This window comes from Podarcis cretensis (genome assembly GCF_951804945.1).
Source record: "Podarcis cretensis genome assembly, chromosome: 13".
NCBI lineage: Eukaryota > Metazoa > Chordata > Lepidosauria > Squamata > Lacertidae > Podarcis > Podarcis cretensis.
Genome location: NC_137182.1, coordinates 27,001,360 through 27,017,838, shown reverse-complemented (window position 1 = coordinate 27,017,838; position 16,479 = coordinate 27,001,360). Strand labels below are relative to the sequence as shown.

Sequence of the window (16,479 nt, the reverse complement as noted above, 5' to 3'; positions counted from 1 at the left end):
ACCTGAAGGAGCGTCTCCACCCCTTCATCCAAGCCGGACACTGAGGTCCAGCGCCGAGGGCCTTTTGCCGGTTCCCTCGCTGCGAGATGCGAGTTTACAGGGAACCAGGCAGAGGGCCTTCTCGGTAGTTGCACCTGCCCCGTGGAACGCCCTCCCAGCAGATGTCAAGGCAATAAACAACTATTTTACTTTTGGCTTTGAATAAACATACACAAACGTATTGACTGTTAATATAATAGATAGGTAATTTAAGGATCTTTACAGTTTTATAATATGCAGAGAACAGCATGTGCTGAAAAATCAGAGAGAGGAGCTGAGGGAAGATGGGGGAGAGGGAGGGGAAAAATTGCGGTGGGGGGGAATGATGAAGATGATATGTTGTGATAATTTCTTATGTTGAAATTGTTAATAAAAACAATTTTAAAAAAACTATTTTACTTTTAAAAAACAACTGAAAGTGGCTCTGTTTAGGGAAGTTTTTAATGTCTGATGCTGTATTGTTTTTCATATTCAGTTGGAAGCTGCCCAGAATGGCTGGTGAAACCCAGCCAGATGGGCGGGGTATAAATAATAAATTGTTGTTGTTGTTGTTTTGATGGGTAGTAGCTACAATATCACCACCACAACAGTGAAAAAATGTCATGCCACACTGGAAATCACAAGTGGGGGGTGGGGTGGGGGGGAGAGAGCACTGTTGCAGTCATGCCCTGCTTGTGAGCCTCCCAATGTGTACAGAAATGCATAAAGTACTCTAAATAGCATCCATAAAAATGCATGTATTTCTGAAAAATAACTTACAAAGGTACGTTCAGTTGAGGAAAATTGCTTGCAAAAACTGCACGTGTTAATCAAAACTGCCCGCCACAACGTGGTTCTTGAGAGAAACTGACAGTAATATGCTGAAGAATTTTCTTGAGGATTTTTTTTTTTTTTAATAATCACAGATTGCTGCAGAAATGTGGAGAACTGGATTTAAGATTGAAAAGATGAAAAGCAGAACAGTAATCGATAGATCATTTCCAATTTCTATCCTGGATAAAATTCCTTGTTTTGCATAGGGCAGGGACAAGGAACATGTGGCCTGCCTGCTGTTGTTTAATTCCCTCTGCCATCATTCCTGGCCATTGTGGGCAATGGAGAGGGATGACTGCAACAGGAACCATAACCCTGGCCTAAGGGAAGTATTCAGTCCCACACAGAGCTGGGTTTGGGATAAAGAAGCTGGATCTTGGAAAGCAGAACCCAGGGTTGCGTGAGCAGACTTCCACTTGAAGAATGAATCTTCCTCCTTCCATCTGCAGCCCCCACCCAACTCCCTCAGGCTGAAACCCCCCAGAGCAGATTTTAGAGCTCATGCAAAGGGGAAGAAGAAGTCCTGTTGCAAGAGTGGAAGTGTGTTCTCATGGGCAGCACTAGATACAGGCTGGAGTACTTTAACTCAACCAGTTAAACTGATAATAACAAAACATACAGTTGCAGCCTTTTGTCATAATGAACACAGACTTTTTTTTTTAATTAGAAGAAACAGTCAATCGATTCTTTAGGAATAGCACATTGTTTCCTTTATCATTGAGTTCCCTTTATAAAACTATAGAGACGTATCATTTCGTCTTCAGAAAGGCAGGATTTGAAATTAGGTTATTTTTGGGTGCCTTAACACAAAGAACGTAAAATGCGTATTGTTCCGCCACTGGCTACATCTTCTGTTCCCTCTCGTCAGTTCTGGATGATACGACTTGCCCATCAACCATCTCTTCAACAACAGTCTTGATTCTCAGGACTTTATTCCTTTCTGGAAAGGGAGATAGAATTATAGAATTGGAAAGAACCGCAAGGGTCATCTAGCGGTGCAAGACTGTTTTGCCCTATGTGGGGTTCAAACCCATGACCCTGAGATTAAGGATCTCATGCTCTACCGAGTTATCCCAGCCCCCCGAAAAATATGTATCAGATGCATGCTTAGAATTCATTGGGTGCTTTAAACGATAATATAACATAACCAGTGGGCAAAAAATTCATGTCTTGCTTGGAAGACCCCCTAATCATTCCGTTTTGGCATTATGGCTAGGGACCAGGAGGTAGAAATTCTGCAAAGCTTATTATCAGTGAGGCCAGTGTCACCAATGCAAGAATGAGGCCTGACCACAAGACTGGTAAGAACCAGTTCAGGAGGGATCTAATGCTGACTGTTAGAGCGGAAAACAAGACCAGATAAGATGCACGGAGGACTTTGCTTGTACGGCAGCAAAGCTTGAATTGCATAAGTGTTTTCAATGACTGGTTGGATGAAGAGATGGGGAGGGACTTTCCTGCTGGCTTTTGCAGCAGGATGACTGAATTCCTAGTGTGGTGGGGGGAAATTGGGCTCCTGCCACTCATGTGGCTGCAGCTTCTCTAGATGGGACTAGATTATTTTTAAATAAATAAATAAAATATATAAATAAAATGCTGGGACAGGGCAGGGAAGCGGTAAGGTCAGGGCTATGTGGACCTCACCAGCAGGAGCTTCATCTGTTCATCTGGGCAGCCCTGACCTGGCCACCGTCCTCTCCTGCCCCAGACACAGTCCAGGTAGGTTGCAGTGCTGCTAGTGACGTGAGAAGGACTTTGCTGTCTGTGCTGTGGATGTAATCCACTGAGAGTAGTCAAGTACAACATTCCTTGTTTTCCTAGAGTGGACATGCAAGGGAATGTTTGATCCAGCCAGTCGAAACTTCCTGTTCCTCCTGGCCTGGGAGCATCCTTCCTTGCATGTGACTAGTGGGTGGGCGTGACCTTTCCAGACCTGGTCAAAGGACAAGGCATGCTGCCCCTCTCCCTCTTTTCCACCTCCTTTTTGTCCTGCAAACTTCCTGGAATGAACTGCTGGCTGCCAGCCAAGCAGTCCCCCAGGTCATCCTCCTTATGGGGTAAACCTGTTAGGATAAGTTTGTAACTTTAAGCCTGAAGCCTACCTTCAGGGATCATGCTGTGCTCTGCCTGAAAGTTTCATTTTATTGCTTATAAATAAGACTGTGATGTCTTTATTCTTTTAGGAGGGATTTAAAAGGGTATCTTACCAGGAACATACAATTCAATCCGAGGGAGATTGAATTGCATAATAATAAGGGGTTCTAATGAGCAATGAGCCTGCAACCAGATTTCTGCTGTGTGAGAGAAGGGGAATGTAAACTTTGCTAAGTAAAGGAATTTGCTAGCAGAAGTTAGGAAGGATATTAATAAACAATATATCCTCTCCTGCCACCCTGAACATTCCCATATGTGCCACCCCAATAGTCACTGCCGGCTGAAAGAGATTGTGATCCGAGTTGACCAATAGGGCCCAAATGCTAAATTAAAGATGTAATGTACCCAAAACAATGTGAAAAGTGGTTCCGGCCACATGGCAGAACATACATAAGTCTATATGGGTGCTGCCTAAAATACTTCTTGTACCACTGACGTACGTGGGACGGATGGGTGGATTGCTGATGCTGGAAGAGACCTGAAAGCCCTTTTCTGTGCAAACCAGTTACCTGCTAAGGGGAAGGGTCATAGCTCAGGGAAGGAGCATCTCCTTTGCAAGCAGAAGCTCCAAGTTTCAATCCCCAGCATCTAAGGGGGTTGGATAGCTGCTGCCAGCCAGTGTAGACAATACTGAGCTCGATAGAACAATGGGACTGACTCGGTATAAGCTTCCTGTGTCCCTAAAACAATGGTGCAACACCCTCCTGCCAGAACGCAATGGATTTCTGAAAACAAAATCCCAATCAGGCCTCTCTGAAATGCTTCTTTCAGTGGAAACCTTCAACAAATGAGAGAGGGTGTTGACGATTCAGACTCATACCTTTTTCAGCTTCCAGTTCTTCAAGAATAGTCCTGGTTTTAAAAAAATGAAATAAAAACTGAATCAGACATAGCGTGTCTTATAAATCAGGAAATCATAGCATCTAAGAGTTGGAAGGGACCCCGAGGGTCATCTAGTCCAACCCCCCGCAATGCAGGGATCTCAGCTCAAGCACCAATGACAGATGGCCATTTGGTTTCTGCTTAAAATCCTCCAAGGAAGGAGAGTCCACCCCCAATCGTGGACTGTTCCACTGCTGAAGAAAGTTTTTTCCCCTGAATGTTTAGTCAGAATCTCCTTTATTGCAGCTTGAAGCCATTGGTTCAAGTCCTACCCTCCAGAGCAGGAGAAAACAAGCAGGCTCCCTTTTCCATGCGACAGCCCTTGAGATATTTGAAGATGGCTATCATTCTCAGCCTCCTCATTCCAGGCTAAACATACCCAGCTCCTTCAAGCGCTTCTCATAAGGCTTAGTTTCCAGACCCATGATCATCTTTACTTGATCAGGTTTGCTTTTTGAAAAGAGTTTCCTCGTTTGCTTATTGCATTTGGGTTCTTCATTTCTGTCTGTCTGGCTTGGGGAGAGCACACCAGGGCATCATACCAGTTAGGTCCCATGTCTGCAAGTGTAATGTAACTTCCTTTCCCTCCCTCCTCTGACTGCATCAGCTGCCAATTTGAAACCCCAGAGCAGATGTGTTTGTGTGTGAGAGACATAAGGGAAGGGGAAGTTCTGTTGCATGATTGAAAGCCGTCCCCCTTGCACAATGACTCCACTGAATACAGCCCATTACTTTCTAGGTGAACGACAAGAAAGAGCATCTCTTTAGTGGCTTGACATCTGCGTGGGCAGACTTCCTACACGGCCTCTGCATGCTCAGTGTATTGCTTTGCAGACCAGACGTTTCAAAGCTCTCCTCCTCCTCTCTGCTCATTGCTTATACCATCTCTCCTTTGGGGAAGGTTCTCAGGCAGGGTGGAAGGAGATAGAACTTGCCCATGTGAAGACCACCTGGTGAAAACCCTTACACATATGGTTTTCAATTGTTAACTATACTCTGATCTCCGCCAGCAATTTCTAGATCAACTCTGTATCCCAAATGGAAACCAGAGTCAGAGGTCATACATTTTCTATTACTGGGGAATGACCAGGAGCTCACCACGTTAGTGGCTAAATATCTCTATTTGGATTTTTGCCGTCAAAATACACTGCAGACGTCTGATCTCCCTGGAGACCAAGAGATATGATGATAGACTGCTCTGCCTCCTTTCTTTTAGCAAATGTTTTGTGCCACTGGGGAAGTGGTAATTCTGTATTGATTTGTTTTGGATGTTGTATGTGATGCCAATAAAGGTTTTACGATACAATACGATTATGCCATCTGCTATACCAGAGTCACTCTACTCTGTTTTCCTCCACATCCCATAACATGCGGTCTGCTGACTCGCACAACGTAAGCACCTTTGGACCAAATCCCTCACCTGCTGTCTTCACCTTCCAGCAGGCGGCGATACGTAGCAATCTCTGCCTCTAGCTTGACCTTGATGTCCAAGAGGCTGCTGTACTCCTGGCTCTGGCGCTCCATGTCACTCCGCAGCTGCATCAGCTGGGCCTCTATGTTCCCAATGGAAGCCTGTATCTGGGCCAACATGGCTCCGTAACGTGCTTCGGTTTCCGCCAGGATATTCTCCTGATCCGCTTTCTAGAAGTAGAGAGCAGATGTTCAGTTCAAGAGGATGTTCCCTAGCCTAGAATGTCAAGTGACCCAAAGCCTGTGGGGTGGGGGTGGTCAGCTGATTGCCAGCATTTGCATAGCTCTGAGGGGCAGGAACCCAAATGGTCATGCAATGAACCAAAAGCAGTAAATGTATTGCTGCACTTGAACTTTACCAAGTTAAGCTGGGATTGGAGTTCAATCTCCGTGGTCTGAAGTGTACGTCTCCGGTCTGTGACCTCATTTCTATGGCCCTCAAGTTGTTGTGTAGTGGTGGTCACCTCTATATTCCATTCTTCAACCTAAAATACAAAGATGGAGAGAGAGAAATCCAACAGCGAGAAATCAAATGTTATTGTTGTTGGGGTGATTAACTGTGTAGCTGAATACACTAATTAATTTCAACCTTGGATGGAAGCCCAGAGCCTATTAGAACAACAATCAGCAGAAAAAGGAAGAGGCTTCGAAGGAGGACTGTGCTTCAAAATATTAAGACTGAGAACAATGAGGAAAAAGCCCCCTGCATGGCGATAGAAATAAGGAATGGTCAAATAAAACAAGATAGACAGTTCTACCAGTGACTGACTGATCGAGAGAGGAGATTGTCAATATCAGGATTGGAAAACTGTGACGTAATAAAGGGGATAGCAGAAAGAGAAAGGATGGACATTTAGCTCTTGAAATCCAGAACACGGGAAGTTCCATTGAAATTAATTAATTTGGATTATATAATTGGCTATATTGTTTTTTGTTTTTGAATGTGGAAAGATTTGGTTTGATTTGTTATTAATATGAATGTTTTTTTTAATTGGAAATTATCTATATCATCTATCTATCTATCTATCTATCTATCTATCTATCTATCAACAGTGTAGCTGAATAGACTAAAATACACTGCTGAATGACAATGGATGTGCCCCATAGCCGCAGCATATTTTTTTGTTATTTAAAAAAGAATTGCATATATATTTGTGTGTGCATGTATATGTGTATATGTAGCAGGCAGAATATCAAGAGGGGCATTCTCTCACACAGAGAGGGAAATGCCTCCTTTAAGTTCAAATTTGCTATAATGTGTACATGCACCATTTGAAACCAGCCTTTGCTGGTTTTTGGAAGGCTCTCTTAGCCTGAATTTGCAGAATGGAACAATTACAGTGGTGCCTCGCAAGACAAAATTAATCCGTTCCGTGAGGCTCTTCGTATAGCGGTTTTTTCGTCTTGCGAAGCAAGCCCATTGACAGCTTAGCAGATTAGCGCTAGTAGCGGTTTAGCGGCTTTTAGCGGATCAGCTGATAAGCGGCTTAGGGCTTAGGAAAAGGGGGGGGGGAAGGGAAAAAACCCCGCAGGAACTCGCAAGACATTTTCATCTTGCGAAGCAAGCCCATAGGGAAAATCGTTTTGCGAAGCGCCTCCAAAACGGAAAACCCTTTCGTCTAGCGGGTTTTCCGTCTTGCGAGGCGTTCGTCTTGCGGGGCACCACTGTACAGCGATTGCCTGATCATAAGTAAGTCCTATTGGGGATGTAGGAACAGGATTGCAGACTTAACGTCCTATTTCATCACAGTGTTTTGTGAATAAACAAAATGGAGCATGTCAAGTAGTTTTCACAGGTAAAATGCCATGTGAATGGTTATTAGTCATAATAACAAACTTTAGTCATAACAACCATCATGACAAACATCACCTGTTTATCAAAACGGTCTTTAGCCTCTTGACGATTCTTTTCAGCCATGACTTCATACTGCTGGCGCATGTTGTCCATAATCTGGCCCAGATTAATGCCTGGAGCAGCATCCACCTCGACTGACACGGTGCCACCCAGCTGCTTCTGCAATCTTGCCTTTTCCTGCAAAAGACCAGTGATCATGATTATTCCGTGCTAGTTAACATTGAAACCAGCATCAAGTTCAAGGAATAGGGTTCTTTTGGGCTTTCCATATTCTACTTATGGACGCAGGTGGTGCTGTGGTCTAAACCACAGAGTTTGCCAATCAGAAGGTCGATGGTTCGAATCCCCACGACGGGGTGAGCTCCCATTGCTCGGTCCCAGCTCCTGCCCACCTAGCAGTTCCAAAGCATGCCAGTGCAAGTAGATAAATAGGTACCGCTCTGGCGGGAAGGTAAACAGCATTTCGGTGTGCTGTTCTAGTTTCATCAGAAGCGGCTTAGTCATGGTGGCCACATGACCTGGAAGCTGTACACCGGCTCCCTCGGCTTATAGAGCGAGATGAGCGCTGCAACCCCAGAGTCGGTCACGACTGGACCTAACGGTCAGAGGTACCTTTACTTTTATTCTACTTAAGTGCCCTTATATATGAGTTTTACCAGTCAACCGAATGAGATTGCTCCTCATCTGTGTAGTCACAGGCTTTCAAGATCTGGCTACTGCTTACTAATGCGGTCCGAGGGATGTAGGAAGGCATCATTTTCTGTTCTGTATCTGCTGCATGATGCACTGTTTCCATTACCCTGCAGTTCGGCTTCCACCCAAATCTTGTTCACTACGCTGTCTGCTCTGGTGAAATCATGCAATTTAGTAATTTAAGTAATTTGTTCCCATTGTATCTTCTCTGACATCTCTGCTAGATCTTCCCTCGAACTCTTTGGCCCTACTGGCAGGCCCATCTGAATGTATTTTTCTGCCTAAGATGGTTTCTTCCTTGTATTCCATCTCCAAAAGCTTACCAAACTGAAGAATTGAATCTGCTGCACCAGAGCATAGCAGATCAGGTTTGGGTGTGTATGCACAAGAACACTTAGCTCTGCCATCCGACATCTTGCTACCCACCAGTATCTGTCACCTGAGGCAAATGCTTCACTCTGCCTATTGGCAGAGATGGTCCTGTGGACACCTGAAGCTGAGAAAATCCACAACTCTTTGGCTTAATGGGATGTTTGCTTACCTCGTCGTGATTTTTCTTGAGGTAAGCCAGTTCTTCCTTCAGACCTTCGACCTGATGCTCAAGATCAGACTTAGTCAGGGTCAAGTCATCAATGAGTCTAGCTAACCCTGCTGTGTCATTTTCCACACTTTGTCTGAGACCCAGCTCATTCTCGTATCTGTTTGATGTTCAAAAAGACATGTCAGCTTCCTTCTTAGCAAACTGGACCAATTCCCCAGCAGTTGTTAATTTCATTGGCCAATACAACTGCAATGGACCTCTTTATGATAGCTGAATCCTGAATCCTGGGTTGGTTGGTTTTTTAAATATTCTTGGGTAGATGCTTACCAACAATTGCTACAGTGATTATAGTAATCTCTAGGGTTGTCATATGTCTGGTTTTTCCTGGACATGTCTGAGATTCTAAAGCCGAAGTGACCATCCAGGGGGAATTTTCAATAATCGGCAAAATGTCCAGGTTTTTGTAAACAGAACCAGGAAGTGTTACTTATGGGTGATTTCCCCCCAAAATTCAACAACTTTTTGGGCATTTTTCCAAAAAGAAAAGCTCAACACTCTTTTGTGCCCGGATTTTTACTTCTTGAAATATGGCAATCCTATCTCAGCCTAGTCTACCACACAGGGTTTTTGAGATTAAATGAAGAAGGAGAAAACCATGTACTGCACCTTGAACTACTTAGAGGAAAAAGTGGCATATAAATGCAAGCAATGAATGAATGAATGAATGAATGAATGAATGAATGTAGACTGCATAAAATCTTCACAGATTTTACAATTCTCACTCCTGCCCCCTGTGGAACTGGAAAGACATTCCCATAGTTCCTGCTTTTCTTTTGAGAAGCCCACAGCATTGTGTGTAAGAGAGAATAATTGGTAATGAAATATAACTGTGCATGTTAATGGATTGCCATAATGTATTCATTGGTTTTTAACCTACGTACTTCACACGGAAATCATCGGCTGCCAGCTTGGTATTGTCAATCGCCAATACAATCTGGGTGTTGGCCACTCGTTCTGCGATAATCTGGGGGGACAACAGAAAGTGAGGGGTTAGTCATGCAGCAAACCAACTCAGAAACTTAAAAGAGTTACCACCTCCAGGCAACGGAAGTTGGAACTGATGGTCACTGAAAGACAAGAGAAAGCAATATAATGTAATGAGAAACAAAGGCCCAAAGAAGAAGATCAGTGGAGAACTTTAAAAGGATGTTCTAATGAAGAACATGGGCCCTACCACTAGGCAGAGAGATGGCCAGCATGACTCAGCATGGACTGTTCTACTCTATCACCTGATTCTGCTTTCCTTTCTTCAGGGGAATTGCTGTGGCCCAGTGGTAAAGGTAAAAAGTAAAGTAAAGACCTCTGGACGGTTAAGTCCAGTCAAAGGCAACTATGGGGTTGTGGCGCTCATCTTGCTTTCAGTCCGGGGGAGCCGGTGTTTGACCACAGACAGCTTTCCAGGTCATGTGGCCAGCATGACTAAACCACTTCTAGCACAACAGGACACTGTGAAAGAAACCAGAGCACACGGAAACACCGTTTACCTTCCCGTTGCAGCAGTACCTATTTATCTACTTGCACTGGCATGCTTTTGAACTGCTAGGTTGGCAGAAGCTGGGACAGAGCAACGGGAACTCACTCCATTGCGGGGATTCAAACTGCTAACCTTCTGATGAGCAAGCCCAAGAGACTCAGTGGTTTAGACCACAGCGCCACCCGTATCCCTAAGGCTGAATGGTAGAGCACATGCTTAACATGCCAAAAGCTGCAGCTTCAATACCCAGCATCTCAAGGTAGGGCTAGGAGACCCTGGAGTGCTTCTAACAGTCAGCTGCTGTTTCCAATAGGCTGACTCAATATAAGGCAGCTTCCCAGTGCTATTTTTCTAGAAAAAGAGGTGCCAGTACTCATCATGAACACCTCTCTAATCTCTTGGAATGGCAATGGCACCCACCTGAGAGGTGCCGGAACTGAGTTCCTGTGAGTTTCCTCCTGAAAAAGAGCTCTGCAGCTTGCTAAATTCCTACGTTTCCCCCCTGGGTGGATTAGCTGCAGTTCTAAAGCAAATTTGGTCTTACATTTCCCAATAATCTTGAAAAGAATTCCCACCCTGCTCAGATGGGAGCACGTAATGTTGGGGGCAGCTTCTCATGGAAATCTTCTCAAAATTCCAAATGCCCACATGAAAGTTTTGCTTGGTCGCAGTGTTTGTTTGCTCTTGAAAACCACACAGTGAATATTATCACGAATCTAGAAGCTACGACCTGAACATGGACTCTACCCCTTCTCCCTACTTCCATACATGGCATCTCCCAAGTCTCAATCGACCACGTATTTACTTTTCTGTGGGTGCAACTTTATGGCAGAGATTAGATTAGGTACAAAACGGTGAGGAAAGAGGGTGGGGTGAATGATTTAAATGGCACGCTCGTAAGGCCATTCTCATCAGCATTTGGGATTTTATAACAGGTTTTAATTGACTCATGGTAGGGTGTGGGAAGAGTAAATAGGGAAGTGCACCCCCCTCCCCGACATGGGAGTAGTAGTAGTAAGTTTAGTGAATAACATGCATGGCGAAAACAGAGGATTCCTTCTCAAGGAGCTTCGATATTTTCTGATGGGCAGACATTTTAATCTGATTATGGGACAGATCTGCTTTGTCACTAGAGTCTCTTAACACGGCCAAGGCACTTTGTCAATGAAATAAAAATGGTGGGTCGAATTAATCTAAGGCAGATACAGAGCAGACCCACTAAAATCAGCAGACATGACTAATGTAAGTTCATTGATTTCAGTCGGTCTGCTCTGACTACGACTTGGCTAGATACAAAGTTGTGGTTCCATGCCCCGGATAATACAGTGCTATTTGATCCCAGTTGTGCTCATTGCTCAAACAATTTTTAAAAAAAATATTTTATTTTTACCAACCACTAAAACACAAACAGTGAAACCCCCCAGGCGACTGATACATTGGGTATACAATATTCAACAATGTACATATTCAATAATATTCAATAATAACATATTCAAATCAACCATATGTACACTTCTATACACCTTAACACTCCTCCCTCCACAAGGTTTATTTAACTTTTAACATTTTAATTGCCCCAAATTGTTCAAACCTACCCAAATAATTCAATATCTTCTCAAACCAATCCTCCTCTTTCTCACTGACCTTAATTGCTCAAACAATTGTTTAAAGACAAAAGTCAAATATGCCTCTGCAGAAGGACTGTTCTATTTTAGTGTTCCGCTTAGTTGTATACATAAAAAAGATGCATTGCATTGTTGGGGAGCCTCCTAAGTTATTCACTGTATGGGGAAATGTGCAGGCATGACTGAAGGGCACTTTGCCACACCTCCAGGCTGATGGGCAGCTACCATGGATGGATGACCTTTGCATGTGGTGACTGATGATATGAGTCCATAGAGATCATAGATCATAGAATCATAGAGTTGGATGGGACCCTGAGGATCATCTAGTCCAGCCCCCTGCAATGCAGGAATATGCATTGTCCCATATGGGGATAGAACCCACAGTCTTGGCATTATCAGCACCACGCTCTAACCAAGTGTGCTATCTAGTTCACATTGTGTAATGAGGTCATAGCTCACCCACTTGGTCAGGGCCAGGTCAGCACATATCCTCAAGCAGTGCACTGCCAGCAAAAGGTGATTCAGGAGAACCATAATTGTGAGAAAATCAGCACGAGCTGCTCTGAGTTAAAATAACTTTTTGACTTGGTTAATATACATGTGTAAGGAAATGGCACACTGTCTACCCTACCCTTCGCAGGCTCATACCGTTACCCAGTCAATGGCTTAGAATTTGAACATCATCTTACCTTGTTCTGGAGGTCTTCAATGGTTTTGAAATACATGGTGTAGTCTTGCTTAGCAACAGGGGAGCACTTCTCATACCACTCGCGGATCTGTATTTCAAGCTGAGCATTGCTTTTTTCCAAGGAGCGCACCTTTTCCAGATACACAGCCAAGCGGTCGTTCAAATTCTGCATTGTCGCCTTCCCATTGCCAGCAAGCAGCAGGTCGCTGGTGGAAGCACCAAGCTGAAAGCCACCACCCAAGCCACCATAGCTGGTGCCGGTGGAGATGCGGGTGCCATACCCACCAGCTCCTCCATGGACACTGGGTGCTCGGTATGTTTTGACGGACGATGATTTGTAGATTGAGCCAGCTAGGCTTGGTCGAGAAGACTGAACAGAGGAAAAGCCAGAGAAAGCCATTGATGATTCTTCTTCTTCTTCTTCTTCTTCTTCTTCTTCTTCTTCTTCTTCTTCTTCTTCTTCTTCTGTAGCTAAGGAACTAACAGCTTCAGAGACTCTATTGTAGGAAATGATTGGTGGGGCAAAGTTGTTAGACCTTTATACTTGGTGTAAAAGAAAGAGGCTTGACCGTGTCAAACTCCACCTCTGCTGATAAGCCTGTTAAGGTGGCATTGACATTCTCAACATTTTGCCCCAACCCATCGTCGGGCAATAAAAGAGACATTTACCACTAACAATCCAATGTTTAATCAACAATTCACCTACGCTTCAGTCCAAAGTCTGCAGGGATCCGGGTTTCTTTGTGATTATGTTGGAGCAAAGATACACCCTTCTGAATGATTTATTGCACCATCTCACTCTATAGGCAGCCATAGTCCTGTAAAATGTGCCCCTTTCCCTCTGGATAAACTAACAAAAGGGAAGCGTCAATGTGTGGGAGGGCTGGAAGCTACTCTCTATGGAGGGAAAAGGTAGCTGGAACATGATGAATTCCTGCCTGAATCCATCCTTGCTTTGTGGGTCAGTGCTTCTGGCTGCTAACCAGAAAGTTGGTGGTTTGAGCCCACCCAGGGACAGCTGTGGGCAGGATTCCTGCATTTTCAGGGGTTGGACTAGATGACCCTCAAGATCCCTTCTGACTCTATGATTCTATGATTTCACAGGAATAAGCAAATTCCTCTGCTCTATTTGCAGGGATGTGATGTTGGTGGCGCTGTGGGTTAAACCACAGAGCCTAGTACTTGCCTATCAGAAGGTTGGCGGTTCGAATCCCCGCGACGGGGTGAGCTCCCGTTGCTTGGTCCCTGCTCCTGCCAGCCTAGCAGTTTGAAAGCACGTCAAAGTGCAAGTAGATAAATAGGTACCGCTCTGGTGGGAAGGTAAACGGCGTTTCCGTGCGCTGATCTGGTTTGCCAGAAGCTGCTTAGTCATGCTGGCCACATGACCCGGAAGCTGTACACCGGCTCCCTCGGCCAGTAAAGCGAGATGAGCGCCGCAACCCCAGAGTCGGCCATGACTGAACCTAATGGTCAGGGGTCCCTTTTCCTTTACTTATTTGCAGGGAAGACAGGCAGGCAGGCACACAGGGTGTAAATACTATCAACAAGCAGAATTCGACCTCACTGTGGTTTCAGCAATGGGCATGTTCATGAGGGTGAAACCCAGTTTCTTGTTTCCCACACGCTTCTGCTTGATCACACTGAGAACAGGATGCTGGACTCGATGAGCCACTGGATGGGCAGGATCCAGCAGGGCTCCTCTTACTTTCTCAGTGGATCATGACTCCACCAAATATGAATGCAGATGAAACTGAGCAGTGATTTTTTTATGGTAGGCCAGCCTTGCAATTAAGCACTCGCCTGGTAGCCAAAGGTGACAAGGAATTCCATGCAGGCAAGTGAGTAGGCTGATGCAGAAAGGGAGGAGCACTCTGTCCCAACATAGAAACCAAGTCGGCTGCAGGAGATGGGAAGCCTTGTCACTCTGCACTCTGCACTCATCATATAAATGCAGCAAATCACTTGTGGTGGAGATAGAGCTCTTTGCCCCTCCACTGCCAGCCCCCAGCAGGTTAGCCAGGTTTTAAGTGCCCCCCCCTGGTTTATGATCTTTGCAAGTTTATTATTTGCAATGCTAATATAATCCCCAGTTTGCCTTGCAGTCTGTGGCCTGCCTCAGTGCTCCTGTCCTCTGGAGGCATTGGCAGGCTTGCACTTTAATCCTCTATTTCAGGGTTCACCAGCATGGTGTCTGTTGGTGCCAATTTGCCCACCAGGACCTCCGGTGGTGTTGGTGAAAGGTTTCAGTAAAAGTTACTTCAGAAATCCACAGTCCATGAAAATCCCGCTTGTACTACATCCTCTTAAACGTATTTTATTTGGTGCCTTCTTTTATTGCCTTCCTTCTGTTCTGAACTGAGGAGAGGTGCAAAGAGCTTCTCTCTGTGAATGCATTGGTGGCTAATATGAGGGATAGGACAGCATGGCTGCACTATTTTGTGGTCCCCTGTCTCTTTCTGCTCCGTTAGATGCAGCAGCCATTTTGTGTTGTGCCACATTCCCGAGGCAGCCATTTTGTGATTGGTGCCAATGGAGCAGTCTCAAAATTCCAAAAAGATTCAAGACCCCTGCTCTAGTTTCTGCTTGGATTTGGATTCGGCCCACCATGGTCCTTTAGACTATGCTGCTGGCCTGCCATCCTCTGCCCCTAACCCCACAACCATGTGCAATATTGCCTCTATTTTCATCTGTGAAATAATAATAATAATAATAATTTATTATTTATACCCCGCCCATCTGGCTGGGCCTCCCCAGCCACTCTGGGCGGCTTCCATAAAAAGCAAAAATACAATAAAATATCACACGTTAAAAACTTCCCTGAACAGGGCTGCCTTAAGATGTCTTCTGAATGTCAGGTAGTTGTTAATCGCTTTGACATCTGCTGGAAGGGCGTTCCACAGGGCGGGCGCCACTACCGAGAAGGCCCTCTGCCTGGTTCCCTGTAGCTTTACTTCTCGCAGTGAGGGAACCGCCAGAAGGCCCTCGGCGCTAGACCTCAGCGTCCGGGCAGAATGATGGGGGTGGAGACGCTCCTTCAGGTATACTGGACCGAGGCCGTTTAGGGCTTTAAAGGTCAGCACCAACACTTTGAATTGTGCTCGGAAACGTACTGGGAGCCAATGTAGGTCTTTCAAGACCGGTGTTATATGGTCTCGGCGGCCGCTCCCAGTCACCAGTCTAGCTGCCGCATTCTGGATTAGTTGTAGTTTCCGAGTCACCTTCAAAGGTAGCCCCACGTAGAGCGCATTGCAGTAGTCCAAGCGGGAGATAACCAGAGCATGCACCACTCTGGCAAGACAGTCCACAGGCAGATAGGGTCTCAGCCTACGTACCAGATGGAGCTGGTAAACAGCTGCCCTGGACACAGATTTGATCTGTGCCTCCATGGACAGCTGTGAGTCCAAAATGACTCCCAGGCTGCGCACCTGGTCCTTCAGGGGCACAGTTACCCCATTCAGGACCAGGGAATTCTCCACACCTGCCCGCCTCCTGTCCCCCAAAAACAGCACTTCTGTCTTGTCAGGATTCAACCTCAATCTGTTAGCCGCCATCCATCCTCCAACCGCCTCCAGACACTCACACAGGACCTCCACCGCCTTCACTGGTTCTGATTTAAAGGAGAGGTAGAGCTGGGTATCATCCGCATACTGATGAACACCCAGCCCAAACCTCCTGATGATCTCTCCCAGAGGCTGCATGTAAATGTTGAAAAGCATGGGGGAGAGGACAGAACCCTGAGGCACCCCACAAGTGAGAGCCCAGGGGTCTGAACACTCATCCCCCACCACCACTTTCTGAACACGGCCCAGGAGGAAGGAGCGGAACCACTGTATGACAGTGCCCCTAGCTCCCAGCCCCTCAAGACGGTCCAGAAGGATGTTATGGTCGATGGTATCAAACGCCGCTGAGAGATCCAGCAGAACTAGGAAACAGCTCTCACCTTTGTCCCTAGCCCGCCGAAGATCATCAACCAGTGCGACCAAGGCAGTTTCAGTCCCATGATGAGGCCTGAATCCCGACTGGAAGGGATCCAAATGGTCCGCTTCTGCCAGGCGTGCCTGGAGTTGTTCAGCCACCGCTCGCTCAATCACCTTGCCCAAGAATGGAAGATTTGAAACTGGGCGATAGTTGGCCATCGTGGCCGCATCTAAAGATGGTTTTTTAAGAAGCGGTTTAATAACCGCC

General features: G+C 45.6%; 1 protein-coding gene and 1 long non-coding RNA gene across 2 annotated transcripts in view; one reads left to right on the top strand and one right to left on the bottom strand.

Annotated features, from left to right (window-relative positions):
• Positions 1 to 16,479, top strand: part of LOC307200378 — a 557,860-nt gene that overhangs the window by 238,497 nt on the left and 302,884 nt on the right. The window lies entirely within an intron of this gene.
• On the bottom strand, positions 1,651 to 12,778 carry LOC307200315 (keratin, type I cytoskeletal 19-like). Its single transcript, XM_079948841.1, has 8 exons — positions 12,296 to 12,778; positions 9,389 to 9,471; positions 8,448 to 8,604; positions 7,229 to 7,390; positions 5,718 to 5,843; positions 5,309 to 5,529; positions 3,827 to 3,858; positions 1,651 to 1,792 (listed from the first exon to the last, which is right to left on the bottom strand). The coding sequence occupies exons 1-8, from the start codon at positions 12,692 to 12,694 to the stop codon at positions 1,695 to 1,697; spliced, it is 1,278 nt and encodes a 425-aa protein (XP_079804967.1). The 5' UTR covers positions 12,695 to 12,778; the 3' UTR covers positions 1,651 to 1,694.

Excerpts from the sequence above, each read along its gene's own strand:
- LOC307200315 (XM_079948841.1), bottom strand. The coding sequence starts at position 12,694 with ATGGCTTTCTCTGGCTTTTCCTCTGTTCAGTCTTCTCGACCAAGCCTA. Across the intron at positions 8,605-9,388 it reads GCCGATGATTTCCGTGTGAA|ATACGAGAATGAGCTGGGTC; the intron begins GTACGTAGGTTA and ends AACATCAAACAG. Across the intron at positions 1,793-3,826 it reads AGAACTGGAAGCTGAAAAAG|AAAGGAATAAAGTCCTGAGA; the intron begins GTATGAGTCTGA and ends CTCCCTTTCCAG.